Source organism: Mesoplodon densirostris, chromosome 14 (genome assembly GCF_025265405.1).
Source record: "Mesoplodon densirostris isolate mMesDen1 chromosome 14, mMesDen1 primary haplotype, whole genome shotgun sequence".
Classification (NCBI taxonomy): domain Eukaryota; kingdom Metazoa; phylum Chordata; class Mammalia; order Artiodactyla; family Ziphiidae; genus Mesoplodon; species Mesoplodon densirostris.
The window spans coordinates 35798055-35812391 of NC_082674.1; the positions used below are offsets into that span (position 1 = coordinate 35798055).

The window sequence follows — 14337 nt, forward strand, 5'->3', positions numbered from 1 at the left end:
TTTTCTTCACTCAGTCCCCAGAATAGTGCTTTGCACATAGTAACTACTCAGAAAATAACTGTAATTAATTTAACGGGAAAAAGCAATGTTTCTCGTAAAAGACAACACATTTAATCAAATGAATTAATTTTTTACTATTAATCAGCTATTAGGCAGATAAGATATCCAGGTAAGACCTCACTGAGAAGCTGACATTTTAATTAGGTTTTGAAGGAAGTAAAAGAGGCAAGAGTATTCCAAGCCAAAGGAACAGCGAGTGCAGAAGCCCTGGCAGGAGCATGCCAGGTGTGTTTTAGGAACAGTGAGAAGGTCAGTGTGACTGGACTAGACTCCATTAGGGAGAGGAGAATAGGAGATGAGTTCAGGGAAGTAACGGGGACCAAATCACAGGGGGCCTTATCATAGTAAGGACTTTGGCTTTTGCTCCAAGTAAGATGAGAAGCCATTTGAGGATTTTGAGCCAAGCAGTGACATGATCTGACCTGTGTCTAACAGGAACACTTCAGCTACTGTCTGAAGGGAATTAGGAGGAGACTGGTTAGGAGACTCTTACAGTAATTCAGGTGAGAGATGATTGTGGTTTAGTGTGGCAATGGAGGTGTGAGAAGAGACCAGATTCTGGGTATATTTTGAAAGATTTGCTGATAGGATTTGTTCACTAAATGAACAAATATGAGAGCAAGAAAAGGGGCAGTGACGATGCCAATCTTTTTGGCCTGAACAGCTGGAAAGGTCAAGTTGCAAACAACTGGGATGGGAGAGACTCAGGTGGTGGGGGAGGACTTACCAAGTGACGTTGAAATGCTATTAGACATCTAAGTAGAGCTAGTGTGAGTCAGGAGTTATAAATTTGGAAGTAGCTAATACATGCTGATGCAAAAGCCATGAGCTTGGATGACATCACCCAGGGGAGTGAGTGTAGATGGGAAAAGAGTTCCCTGGGCCCGAGCATGGAAATGTAAGTTGGTAAATGTCCTTGGAGTTACAGTGAACTTTTTCAGGCTGCAATTCCAAACCTGACCGAATATTTTAGAAGTTGTACATCTGAAGCAGACTGTGTGTGTTCCTGGAGTAAATGGATTTAATTAAAGAAAAGTTTTAAAACAAATATGCTAAATATTCTACACAGCAAATAGTTGTTTTCATCAGTAAAAGAGTAGGTAAAATTTAATATAAATCATTTTTAGGATGTTTTTCTTACACTTAAATTAAGATGAAAGAAATCGTGGCATTTTTTGTGATATATTACATGTGTAATATATCATATATGTGTATATAGCCTCAAAACACTCCTCATTTATTGGGGTTTAGAGTGATAGTTAATCACACTTCTTCACACCAGCTGTTTAACTTTGTTACTTTTTCTGTGAATAGTATTGAGACTATGTCTACCCTTGTCCTTTTGATCCAATAACTTAATCAAATTAATTCTGTGGGGAAAAAAGTCAAATGAATATTTTGACTGAATTGCTTGACTAGGTAGTGTGTCACTTTGGTCCAAATGAATAATTCAAACCACTGTGTGGAAGTGGCTTCTTGCTTTTTCCACAAAAGTTAAATGTCTAGTATTCAAATTGTTCTTCAGTATTACAGTTGGCATGTTGGTTGTGGCTACTACTTTTGTAACAATGTGGATAACAATTAGCTTTAGGCATTCATTTAAAAAAAGGTATGCTTTATAAAGGTAAGAATGAAAAAGACTATGAAAAATTTTAGCAGGAAAATATTTAAAAGTTCCTTCCTTACAATTACTAATATTTACTTTAGTTTCCTTTAGGTCAGATCAGACTCTGGGAAGCTAAAGTTGAAGAGGTTGACAGATCCTGTGATTCAGATGAAGATTATGAAGCCAGTGGGCGAAGTCTTTTATCCACACATTACACTATTGTGATCCACCCCAAAGACCAAGGTCCGACTTACCTCCTGATTGGATCCAAGCATGAAAAGGTATGTAAGGTCTAATTGGTTGAGTTAGAATGATTTAGACTAATATGATTAAGTATTGGTAATAATTTTCAAATGACTGTTAAGTGCAATCAAAGATTTATGTATAGATTTGTTGGACATAGTATTTTTAAAATAATTTTATTTCTGATATATTTCAAACACAAAAAATATAACAGACACCCTTTTATACTTAACAGATGTTAGATTTCGTGGTATTTTTTTATCAGTGTAAAATTAGTAACCATCTAAGTGTTCAACAATAGGAAATTGATTAAATAATGTCCATATGATAAAATATCCTGCAGCCTTATATCTTTTTTATATTAAAAATAGATAATTATAATTTCTGAATTTTACTAATATAGCATAAGCACATCCTTAATATAATCTCAACTATGTGAAAATATAATGTACATATATATTTTAATAGAAAGAAAAAAGTCCAGTATATTTGGGGAGCAGAAAAATGGGTTCTTTTCTTCCTTTCTTCCTTATATACATAATCAATGTATACAACTTGATGCTTTGGAAATAATTATTTGCTCATGAAACCATCACTGCAGTCTATGGCATAAACCTATCCATCACATCCAAAAGTTTCCTCTCAACCTCTTTTTTAATTATTATTTTTGTGTGTGTGTGATAAGAACTACATAACATAAGATCTTCCCTCTTAGTAAATTTTAAAGTATGTAATACAACATTGTTAACTGTAGGCACCATGCTGTATGATAGATCTCTAGGACTTATTCATCTTTTTGTTTTTTTTCTTTTTTTTTCCCAGGACTTATTCATCTCGTATAACCACAACTTTGTACCCTTTGACTAATACCACCCTGTTTCCCCTTTCCCCTAGCCTGGCAACCACCATTCCCTCTCTGCTTCTATGAGTTTGACTATTTTAGATCCATCATATTAAGTGGTATTATATGGTATTTGTCTTTCTGTGTCTGGTTTGTTAGCAGGCAACAAACCTGGTTGCTAAGAAACCAGACACAGAAATGTCCTCCAGATTCATCTATGTTGTCACAAATGGCAGGATTTCCTCCTTTATAAGGCTGAATAATATTGTATGTATATACCATATTTTCTTTACCCATTCATCCATCAATGGACACTTAGGTTGCTTCCATGTCTTTGCTATTGTAAATAGTGGTGTGATGAACATGGGGGTGCGTATATCTTTTTGAGTTAATATTTTATATAAATTTATATTAAAAAGCTTCCTTCAGATAAATACCCAGAAGTAGAATTGCTGGATCATATAGTAGTTCTATTTTTAATTTTTTGAGGAAACTCCATACTGTTTTCCACAGTGTTGCACCAATTTACATTCCCACCAACAGTGTACAGGGCTCCCTTTTCTCTACATCCTCACCAGTACTTGTTATTCCTTGTCTTTTGGGGGTTTTGTTTTGTTTTTGATAGTTGCCATTCTAAAAGGTGTGAGGTGATAACTCATTGTGGTTTTCAGTTGCATTTCCCTGATGATTAGTGATGTTGAGCTCCTTTTTGTGTACCTGTTGGCCATCTGTATGTCTTCTTGGGAAAATGTTTTTCAGATCCTCTGCACACTTTTTAATTGGATTGTTTGTCTTTTTGCTATTGAGTTGTATGAGTTTTATATGTATTTTAAATATTAACCCCTTATCAGAAATATGATGTGAAATATTTTCTCCCACTCAGTAGGTTATCTTTTCATTTTGTTGATGGTTTCCTTTGCTGTGCAGAAGCTTTTTAGTTTGATGTAATTCCACATGTCTATTTTTGCTTCTGTTGCCTGTGCTTTTGGTGTCATACCCAAGAAATCATTGCCAAGGCCAGTGTCCAAAAGCTTCTTCTCAATGTTTTCTTCTAGGAGTTTTATGGTTTCAGGTCTGATGTTTAAGTCTTTATTCCATTTTGAATTGACTTTGTGTACTGTGTGATATCAGGGTCCAATTTCATTTTTTTATATAAATTTATTTTATTTACTTATTTTTGGCTGTGTTGGGTCATCATTGCTGCACACGGGCTTTCTCTAGTTGTAGCAAGCAGGGGCCACTCTTTGTTGTGGTGCATGGCCTTCTCGTTGCGGTGGCTTCTCTTGTTGCAGAGCACGGGCTCTAGGGTGCATGGGCTTCAGTAATTGCAGTACGCGGGCTCAGTAGTTGTGGCTCGCAGACTCTAGAGCGCAGGCTCAGTAGTCGTGGCATGCAAACTTACTTGCTCTGAAGCATGTGGGATCTTCCGGGACCAGGGCTCAAACCTGTGTCCCCTGCATTGACAGGCGGATTCTAAACCACTGCACCACCAGGGAAGCCCTCCAATTTCATTGTTTTGCATATGGATATCCAGTTTTCCCAACACCATTAATTGAAGAGACAATCTTTTGCCCACTGTATTCTTGGCAACCTTGTCAAAAATCAGTTGACCATATATGCATGGTTTTATTTCTGGACTCTCTATTCTGTCCCATTGGCCTAATGAAGCAATCATTAGGCCCACTGATGGACCTAATGTCTGTTTTTATGCCAGTACCATACTATTTTGATTACTGTAGCTTTGTAATATATTTTGAATTAGGAAGTATGATCCCTCCAGCTTTGTTCTTCTTGCTCAAAATTGCTTTGGTTATTTGGGGTCTGTTCCTGTTCCATGTGAATTTTAGGATTGTTTTTTCTATTCCTGTTAAAAAAAAATTGGGATTTTGATAGGGATTAATTTGAATCTCTATGGGTTGTTTTGGGTAGTATGGACATTTTAATAATATTAATTCTTCCAATCTATGACTGGATGTCTTTCCATTTATTTGTGTCTGCTTTAGTTTCTTTCATTAGTGCTTTATTGTTTTTGGTGTACAAATCTTTCACCTCCTTGGTTAAGTTTATTCCTAAGTACTTTATTCTTTTTTTTTTGCTATTGTTTTCAGATTGTTTTCTTAATTTCCTTTTCAGATAATTCATTGTTAGTGTATACAAACACAACCGATTTTTAAAAATTAATTAGTTCATTTATTTTACTTATTTTTTGGCTGTGTTGGGTCTTCATTGCTGTGCGCAGCTTTCTCTAGTTGTGGCGAGTGGGGGCTACTCTTCCTTGCAGTACGCAGGCTTCTCCTTGCAGTGGCTTCTCTTGTTGCGGAGCACGGGCTCTAGGTGCACGGGCTTTAGTAGTTGTGGCATGTGAGCTCAGTAGTTGTGGCTCACAGACTCTCGAGCACAGGCTCAGTAGTTGTGGTGCACAGGCTTAGTTGCTCCGTGGCATATGGGATCTTCCCGGACCAGGGCTCGAACCCATGTCCCCTGCATTGGCAGGCAGATTCTTAACCACTGCACCACCAGAGATGTCCCCATAACTGATTTTTGTATGCTGATTTTGTATCCTGCAACTTTATTAAATGTATTAGTTCTAACAGTGTTTTTATGGAATGTTTAGGGTTTTCAACAAATAAGATAATGTCATCTGCAAACAGAGATAATTTTACTTCTACCTTTCCGATTTGGATGCCTTTTATTTCTTTTTCTTGCTCTGTTGCTCTGGCTAGGACTTCCAGTGGTATGGTGAATAGAAGTGGCAAGAGTGGGCATCCTTGCCTTGTTCCAGATCTTACAGGACAAGCTTTCACTTTTTCACCATTGAGTATGATATTAATTGTGGGCTTTTCTTATAAGGCCTTTATTGTGTTGAGGTATGTTCCTTCTGGGTATTATTTCCTTCTTTAAATTTTCTGGATTTCCTAGGTATTTTATATGTTCTATTTGTATGTACTAGGAGTCAGATTTTAAATTTGATAGAATTTGTTGTATTTCTTAAAAGAATATTAATTGGTTGTATTTATTCTAGTCTCTTAATGTCACATTACTTTCTTAATTTTCTTATGCTTTTCTAAATGTGAACAATGGGGAAAAGGTACTATGAGCACAATTCAAATAAGCTGGCTTCAGAACTCTTTAAGTGGCTTTTAGTTATTTAAAAATTGTGGGTTTTTTTTTCCATTGTCAAAGTTTTCTACTGTTTATGCAAGTTGTTTTTTTCCTTAAGTCATCAAAAACTGTGTCTTGGTTAACATTTCTATTAATATGTTTTGATTTTTAAGGACACTTGGCTTTATCACCTGACTGTTGCAGCTGGAAGTAACAATATAAATGTTGGATCTGAATTTGAACAACTCGTTTGCAAATTGCTAAATATAGAAGGGGAACCTTGTAAGTTTATAACGTACAAGGCTTTATGGTTTATGAAATGGGCCCTAACTCCCTTAGCCTAATAGAGTTTTCACTTTGCGGGTTCCTGTTTCCCTGAGATGTACCCATCTTCTCATAGGCTGTGCTTGTTACGGTCCAGGATTCTCATTGTGGTTCTTCGGCTCCAAGGACACGGTCATTCCTTGACATGTCCATATCCTGTCACACCTCTCTGCCTTTGCTCACATTACTCCCTCTGCCTGGAACACCCTTCTTCCTTCACATTCCCCACCAACTTGATAAAATCCTACCTACCTTAGGAGCTCCCCCTGCCAACCCATCCCAACTCAGCATCTGGCTCATAAAAGGTGCCTAATAAATGTTAAAATTATATCCCAATGCACTTTACCATTTAAAACTTTTATAGCATTTGTTGCTTTGCACTGAAGTTTTTTTTATGGCTAAGGTTTCCCCATTGAGAGCCTAGATTCTAAGCTCTGCTTTACTTAATAATAGAGATCACATTTTATTTGCAGTGTCTAGCATAGGAATTTAATAAATGTTGATTTTAGGAATGACTTCAAGTTCCTCTTTATCTTTCTGTCTCCTTCTGCTCTGGCTTCTCCTCTCTGTATCTTCCCCCAGCTCCCTCTCATGTACAGTCATCTCCCCACCTAGGTCACCGATCTTTAGCACATTTAAGCAACATGACAATGTCCTGGTAAGACTTGTTTTGGCCTAGAATATTTGTACCAAACTCTTCTAGCTTTAATTTATCCAAAACAGGAATAGGAGAATCCCAATGGCCTGGAAACTGAAATAAAATAATGTTATCAGAGGTTTTTCATGACTTTTATGACTTAAATTGTGAGCCAAGCCAGAATGAGGTAATTTCTAAAGGGCTGATTTAATGTGAGGCCAAAGTAAGTGATTCTTTCTGTTTCCTGTTCATACTTCATTCTGTATTTAGCCTCTCAGATATGGAGACACCCTACTTTGTGTCACAGCAAAGAAGGACTCATTTCTCCTTTGACAACACTACCTTCGGAAGCTCTACAGACAGAAGCAATTAAATTATTTAAGGTAAGATTTTATATGGAGTTATATATTGTTAAAAAATAAAACTTCAGATTATAAAGTTTCACTCTTTTCAAGAAAATTCAAAATGTAATGATTAAGAAAATCTAATGAAATAAAATTAGGTGAATTTAATATGCTTTCTGAGTGAGGATTTGAGATTTACTGCAGTAAACTATCTATGGTTTGGGCCATGTGAAACACTTAATATCAGAAGAATCATTTCCTCTTCAACCTCTCAAATGGAGAGATTCCTGACATCACTTGTACCTCAGTGTTGGGAGAGGGATCAATATCCTTCTTCTTCTCCAGTGCTACTCTCAAATTCTTATTACTCAACCTCTATTAGAAATCCGTGGTGACTTGAAGCATACCATTCAACTATATCACTCTTAATCCTCCACCCCCATCAACTCTGTCATCAGTCACCTTCTGGTAACTCCTCAAATTTCATTAAGGATTTTGGCTCCCAACTCACATCTTTCTCTCTGCCTCACATCTTGCCATTACCCTGAATTACTTTACTATCCCTTCACTCACCAATGCCATGGCCTTAAGATTCCTGACCTTCTCAATGTCAGTAAGCTTCCTCTCTACCCTGCTTCACCTTCCAATTCTCCATGTCCACACCCTGACCTCAACATTCCTCATAAGTACACCACTTCTAAAAGCTTAAATTCTAATGTGTCTTTCATTAACGATAATCTCTTAGCCCATGAGCTCTCTTATTTTCTTTCTTCCATTTCTCATCCTCACTAAGACATTTTTTTGAGCCATTTATTTTATTTGAGATGAAGAGAGAGCACAATAACTACCTCTTGGCTTTTCTTCCTTCTTTATCTAGTCTGGATGACTTTCATTAATACTCATAGTTCCTTGGGACCTGTAGTTCCATGCATTCTTCAGCTGAACCCCAACCGAGATCAGTGCTGCTGTCTTGCCTGCTTCCATATTAATCACATACATAGTGCTAGAGAGCCTCAAACAGCCGTATGGACTGGAGCCAATGTAAATCTGTGGTCTTCATTCCTTAGGGTCAACTGTCTCTCCTTTTGCTTGTCTTTGGTCACATCCTCTCAAATTCCCTACTCAATAATGCTCCTCACAGCAAACTTACCTTCTAGTTCATTGGGAAAATTAGAGGGCATCAGAAATGATCACCTCGAATCTCTCTTCTCAACAGACATTCTTTCATCTATTTTTTCCTCCATTACTCCAGTCTCAGAATATAATGTACCTTCTATGGATTCATGTCTTGACTCTGCACTGGGACCTTGGTACTTCATTTTCCCATAGTCTCTTAAAGTCTCAATTTTTGTCTCTCTTTTGGCTTTTTCTTGCCTACATTCCACCCATCTCAAAAAATTATATATTTACTAGATAATACTAAGGAATTATTGTTAATTTGGGAAGGGCATAATGATGACATGATGGTTATGGGAAAAAAATCTTTATCAGTTGGAGAGCCCTACTGAAGTATTGGTAAAATAACATGATATACATTAGAATACTACAGAAAAAAAGTGGATGCAGGGGTTGGACGAAACAAGTGTGGCAAAATGCTTGTTGACAATTGTTGACGCCAGGTGATGGGTACATTATACTTTCTCTCTACTTTTGTTCATGTTTTAAAATTACCATAATGGAACGTTTTTAAAAATCCACCTGTAGAATACACACATACCCAAAGCAAGAAAGACTTTATACAAATATATTTGAAAATCTGGATGAAGTGATCAACTTTATAACAAAATATAAATGGTGAAAACCAATTACACAGGTGAATGAAAATTTAAACAGGAAAATTTACCAAACTTTATAATTGTGGTTAATTTCAATGCTGTTTAAACTGTCCCAAAGCATAGGAAAGAAGGAAATTTTGCAAAATTTTTTCTTTTACTTTTTTGGGGGTAAATCTCAAACATATATAAGAGTAGAGAGAATGTTATGAAGTATAAGATACTCATCATCCAGCTCCACAGTTGTCAACATATGACCAGTTTTGTTTCATTCTCCCCAACCCCACTGCTCCCCAAGATTGGATTATTTTGAAGCAATTCTCAGTCATCATGTCACCAGATTCTTTTTGTGAAGTGAGTATTACTTTGATACCAAACTGCAGAAAATATTGTAGAAAATGGAGTATTTCATACAAAAACTAATAAAGTATTAGTAAACAGAATCCAACATCATACTAAAAGAATACTAATCATGACTAAGAGGGATTTGTTCCAGGAAATCAAGTATGGCTAAATATTAGGATGTCTATTAATATTATTTATTATTAAGTCGACAGTCATCTCTATAGATGGTAAAAATGCATTCATAAAATACTGATAGATATCTCCTTAACATGATAAAATATTTCTGCTTAGTAAAAACAAATGTCATGCTTTATGGGGAAATGCTTTAAACATTTTCATTAAAGTGAAGAACAATGATATTCACTCCCATTAATATTTTAAAAACTTCTTATTAAAGCATAATCTGTATAGAGTGTATCCCCATTATTATTAATATTATTATTATTTAGCATTCTATTAGTGGTACTAACCAATTGCAATTAGGCAGTGAAAACAAATTAGAAGGAAACAAACTGGAAATGCAAATATTTACAGATTATTTAATTGTATACCTGGGGAAAAAAACTTAAAAAACTACTACAAACAAAAAAGATAATTCAATCAGATAGTGAGGTACAAAATTGATAAGTAGAAATCAAAACTTTTTACACGTACAAACGACAACCAGTTAGAAGATAAAAGGAAGAACTTCTGCTTTTTGGCTGTGATGAAGCAACAGGAACTGAATTTACCCTACCAATGGTTTTCAGACTGTTGAATAACAGGCTGTGCAGGACAGTGATCCTCAGGAAAACAAATGAAGTAAGCTTTACAGTCGTTGCAGCTTAATATCTTGGAGAGAGTTTCATGATCACAGTGCATGCAGGGACACCCAAATAGTGTTTGGCAGTCTTCCTGAGTTACCAAGACAGAGTTCAGAATTTGAGGAGGCCAAGATGGTTAGAATTCACAAAACTGAGAGGAGTGAGCAGAAGAGAGTGGGAAAGTGCTCCACATATTCATAGAGGGTTCCTTTTGAGTTTTTAGCTGAGAACTGATAATCATATGTGTGTGAGGAAACTACCTGAGGCTAGGGAAAGAACTACCAGAAAAGAGTAGGCAAAAAAAAAAAATTCCTGGAGCTTACACATAGCTGAAAATAGTTTGTATTCCTATCATCCAGAATGGAAAGACCTCCTAGTGCACTAGGCATCAAGTAGAGTACTCAAGATAGAAGTCACATTGATTTTTAATAACCTAACCTCAGAAATGGCATACCATCATTTCTGCCATATTCTACTGGTCAAACAAACTAACTCTAGTACAGTATGGAAGGGGATTGCCTCAGATATTGTCTGAATATCAAGAGATGGAGATCATTGGGGGCCATCTTGGAGACTAGCAGCCATACTTCATATATTCAAGAAGGTAGAGGAAAGCATAAACATTTTAAGAAGAGTAATGGAAGATATTTAAAAGATCCAAATTGAACTTTCAGAGATGAAAAATGTAGTGGCTAAAATGAAAAAAATACACTGGATGAGATTAACAACAGGTAAGATAATGCAGTAGGCAAGACTAGTGAACTTAAAGACATAGCAAGAAAAATTATCCAGAATGAAACACAGAGTTAAAAAAAACTGAAAAAAATTGAATAGAGTACAGTGAGCAATGGTATATTTTCAAGCAGTCTAACATATATGGAACTGGAGTTCTACAAAAGGAAGGAGGGCAACAGAAAAATATTCAAGGAAATAATGGCTTAAATTTTCTTTTCCCAAATTTAATGAAAACTATAAAACTCTCAAATTTAAGAAGCTCAGTGAATCTCATACAGAAGAAATGTGACAAAAACTACTCTAATACACATCATAATCAATTGCTTTAGACAAGTTATAAAGAGTGTGGTGGTTTGGGAGGAATAACATAACACATAGAGAACATAGATAAGAATGACAGCAGACTTCTCACTGAAAACTATACAAGTCATAAGATAGTGGAGTAACATCTTTAAAGTACTGCAAGGAAAAAAATCTATCAACCTAGAATTCTATATCCAGTGAAAATATTTTTCAAAAACAAAGGTGACATAAACGCTTTTTCAGATATATAAAACCTGAAAGAATTACTCCCCAGAAGACCAATACTACAAGAAATGTTTAGTGATGTCCTTTAGGCAGTCAGAAAATGATGCCAGATGGAAATCTGGATTTATGCAGAGGAATGAAGAACACTAGAAATGGCAAATATGTGGGTAAATATATAAGAATTTTTCCTTATTATTTCAATCTCTCTAAAAGATAAGCCAATAAAGGACATAAAACAGAATCATAAAATATAGTCTAGTAATTTTTTAAAAGGCTGAAAAAGAGGAAAACCAAAAAGAACATATGAGACAAATATAAAACAAATAGCAAGATAGAAGATTTATTCCTGATCATACTAATAATTACATCAAATTTAAATGGTCTGAACACTCCAGTTACAAGGTTGAGATTGTCAGATTGTATAAAAAAAGCAAGATCCAACTATATGCTGTCACAAGCAGTACTTCTTTTGTTTTCTGACATTTGTTGTAAGAAAAAAAGACTGACATTTTAAAATAGCCTGCTCAAAAGAAACTGATTTCACTCTCAGAACTTCATTTTACTCCCAAATATCAATGTCATTAATAAGCCCAATATATTTAATTCATTGAAACAAATATATATATATATATATATTACACTATAACTACAAATTTAATTAATACATTATTACAATAATCTGGGGTTCAATTAGCATGGAAATATTTTTAAGAATTCATAGATAGAACACTTTATGAGTATTGAAGTTGCTTCCCCTGCCTTTAGGCAATCCATCCTAAACTTTCTCAGGCAAGAGTACCTACTCCTCTAGTCAGGAACAAAACAAATTTTCACAGTTTTATTACAATGAACTGTTAAAATGAAGAATGATAAGTATTAATATCCTACTTTGGAAAATGTCTAGGAAAGATTATGCTATAACCTTTTCCTAGTAACCTACTCTAAAATTTAATCTCTTTGGGGGAAAAAAGTATTTATTTGCATTCATTTTAAGTTATTTATTCTACTATTTCCCAAAATATTTTCCTCAGTAAACTAGTTTTTAAAGTTGCCAATTGGTATTACTAGAAAAAATAAAGATGGGAAGGGATTGTAGTCAAATAAGTTTAGAAATTCTGTGCTGTGTAGAGAATACAAAGATAAATAAGAAAGAGTCCTTGTCTTTATGAAGTTTATAGTCTGGTAGACCAGAGGCTATTACTGTTCCATATGCCCTTAAAATGAAAGCATATTCTGCTCTGAGGTGGTGTATTCTACAAATGAGTTCAAGTTGGTTGATAGTGTTATTCAGGTTTTCTAAATCCATACTGATTTTTCTGCCTACTTGTTCTCTCAAATATTGACAGGGGATATTGAAATCTCTAACTTTAATTGTGAACTTTGTCTGTTTCTCCTTATACTCGTATAGGTTGTGGCACCATGTATTTTGAAGCTATGTTATTAAAACATTTAGGATTGTTATGTCCTCTAGATGAACTGACCCTTTATCATTATAAAATGACCCTCTTGGGGCTTCCCTGGTGGTGCAGTGGTTGAGAGTCCGCCTGCCGATGCAGGGGACACGGGTTCGTGCCCCGGTCCGGGAAGATCCCACATCCCACATGCTGCATAGCAGCTAGGCACGTGAGCCATGGCCGCTGAGCCTGCGCGTCCGGAGCCTGTGCTCTGCAACTGGAGAGGCCACAACAGTGGGAGGCCCGCATACCGCAAAAAAAATAAAATAAAAAATAAAAAAAAATAGAATGACCCTCTTTATCTCTGGCAGAATTCCTTGCCCTGAAATCTACTCTGTCTGATATTAAAGTAGCCACTCTGGATTTCTTTTGATTAGTGTTATCACAATATATCCTTTTCCATCCTTTTAAACAAAAGCTATTGCTAAGAAGAGAATCAATATTTCATGCAGAATAAATCTGATCATTTCTCACCCTAAGTATATCTATTTTTTTCGTTTAATTCAGACCTGCCAACTTTTTATAAATGCAGCAGTTGACTCTCCTGCAATTGATTACCACATATCTCTAGCCCAGAGTGCTTTGCAAATCTGTCTGACACATCCTGAGCTACAGAATGAAATTTGCTGTCAGCTCATTAAACAGACAAGACGGAGACAGCCACAGAATCAACCAGGACCACTGCAGGTATCTGTTGATACATATACATGCAATTTTAAATGATGTTGTTTTCCTGATTATAAGAATAATACATATTCAATATAGACATTTGGAAAATTACAAAAAGTATGAAATGGAAAAACAGCTATTAGTATTTTTATGTATATCCTTTCGGTTTCTATATTTATATATAAATGTATGTGTGTATATCTTTATGGACTCACAGTTTTTCACATTACTAGACTTACAGTGTGCATACTACTTTTTAAAAACTATAGAACATGGGCTTCCCTGGTGGCGCAGTGGTTGAGAGTCCGCCTGCCGATGCAGGGGACACGGGTTCGTGCCCCGATCCCGGAGGATCCCACATGCCGCGGAGCGGCTGGGCCCGCGAGCCATGGCCGCGGAGCCTGTGTGTCCGGAGCCTGTGCTCCGCAACGGGAGAGGCCACAGCAGTGAGAGGCCCGCGTACAGCAAAAATAAATAAATAAATAAATAAATAAAAACTATAGAACATAATCATTTCCCCTATAGCCTTCAACAGTCTATAAAACATTAATACTAGTTGCATTAATATCAATTACTATACATTTAGGATTTTCCAATTATTTTTCCTATAATAAATACCACTACATTAGACCTCTTTGAACCTAAATTTTGTATGCAAGTCCAGTGAATTTCATTGAGTCCACTTCTAGAATTTTTCTATATCTTCAACAATGTTCAGTATAATTCTTTTAATTTCTTTCCAGGTAAAAAGTAGTATTTCACTATTGATTTTGGATGCATTTCCTTAATTATTAGTGCAGTTGAATTTATTTTCAGGGGGTTTTGGTCACTTGTGTTTACTCTTCAATGAATACCTCTTTTAATCTTTGCTTAC

The 14337-nt window shown here is 35.8% G+C and overlaps 1 protein-coding gene across 1 annotated transcript in view; it reads left to right on the forward strand.

Annotated features, from left to right (window-relative positions):
• PLEKHH2 (pleckstrin homology, MyTH4 and FERM domain containing H2) overlaps positions 1-14337 on the forward strand; it is a 111451-nt gene that overhangs the window by 71617 nt on the left and 25497 nt on the right. The window contains exons 17-20 of the mRNA XM_060117638.1: positions 1768-1947; positions 6026-6134; positions 7084-7196; positions 13302-13481. Coding sequence (XP_059973621.1) covers positions 1768-1947; positions 6026-6134; positions 7084-7196; positions 13302-13481 — 582 coding nt within the window. The remainder of the gene's footprint in view (positions 1-1767; positions 1948-6025; positions 6135-7083; positions 7197-13301; positions 13482-14337) is intronic.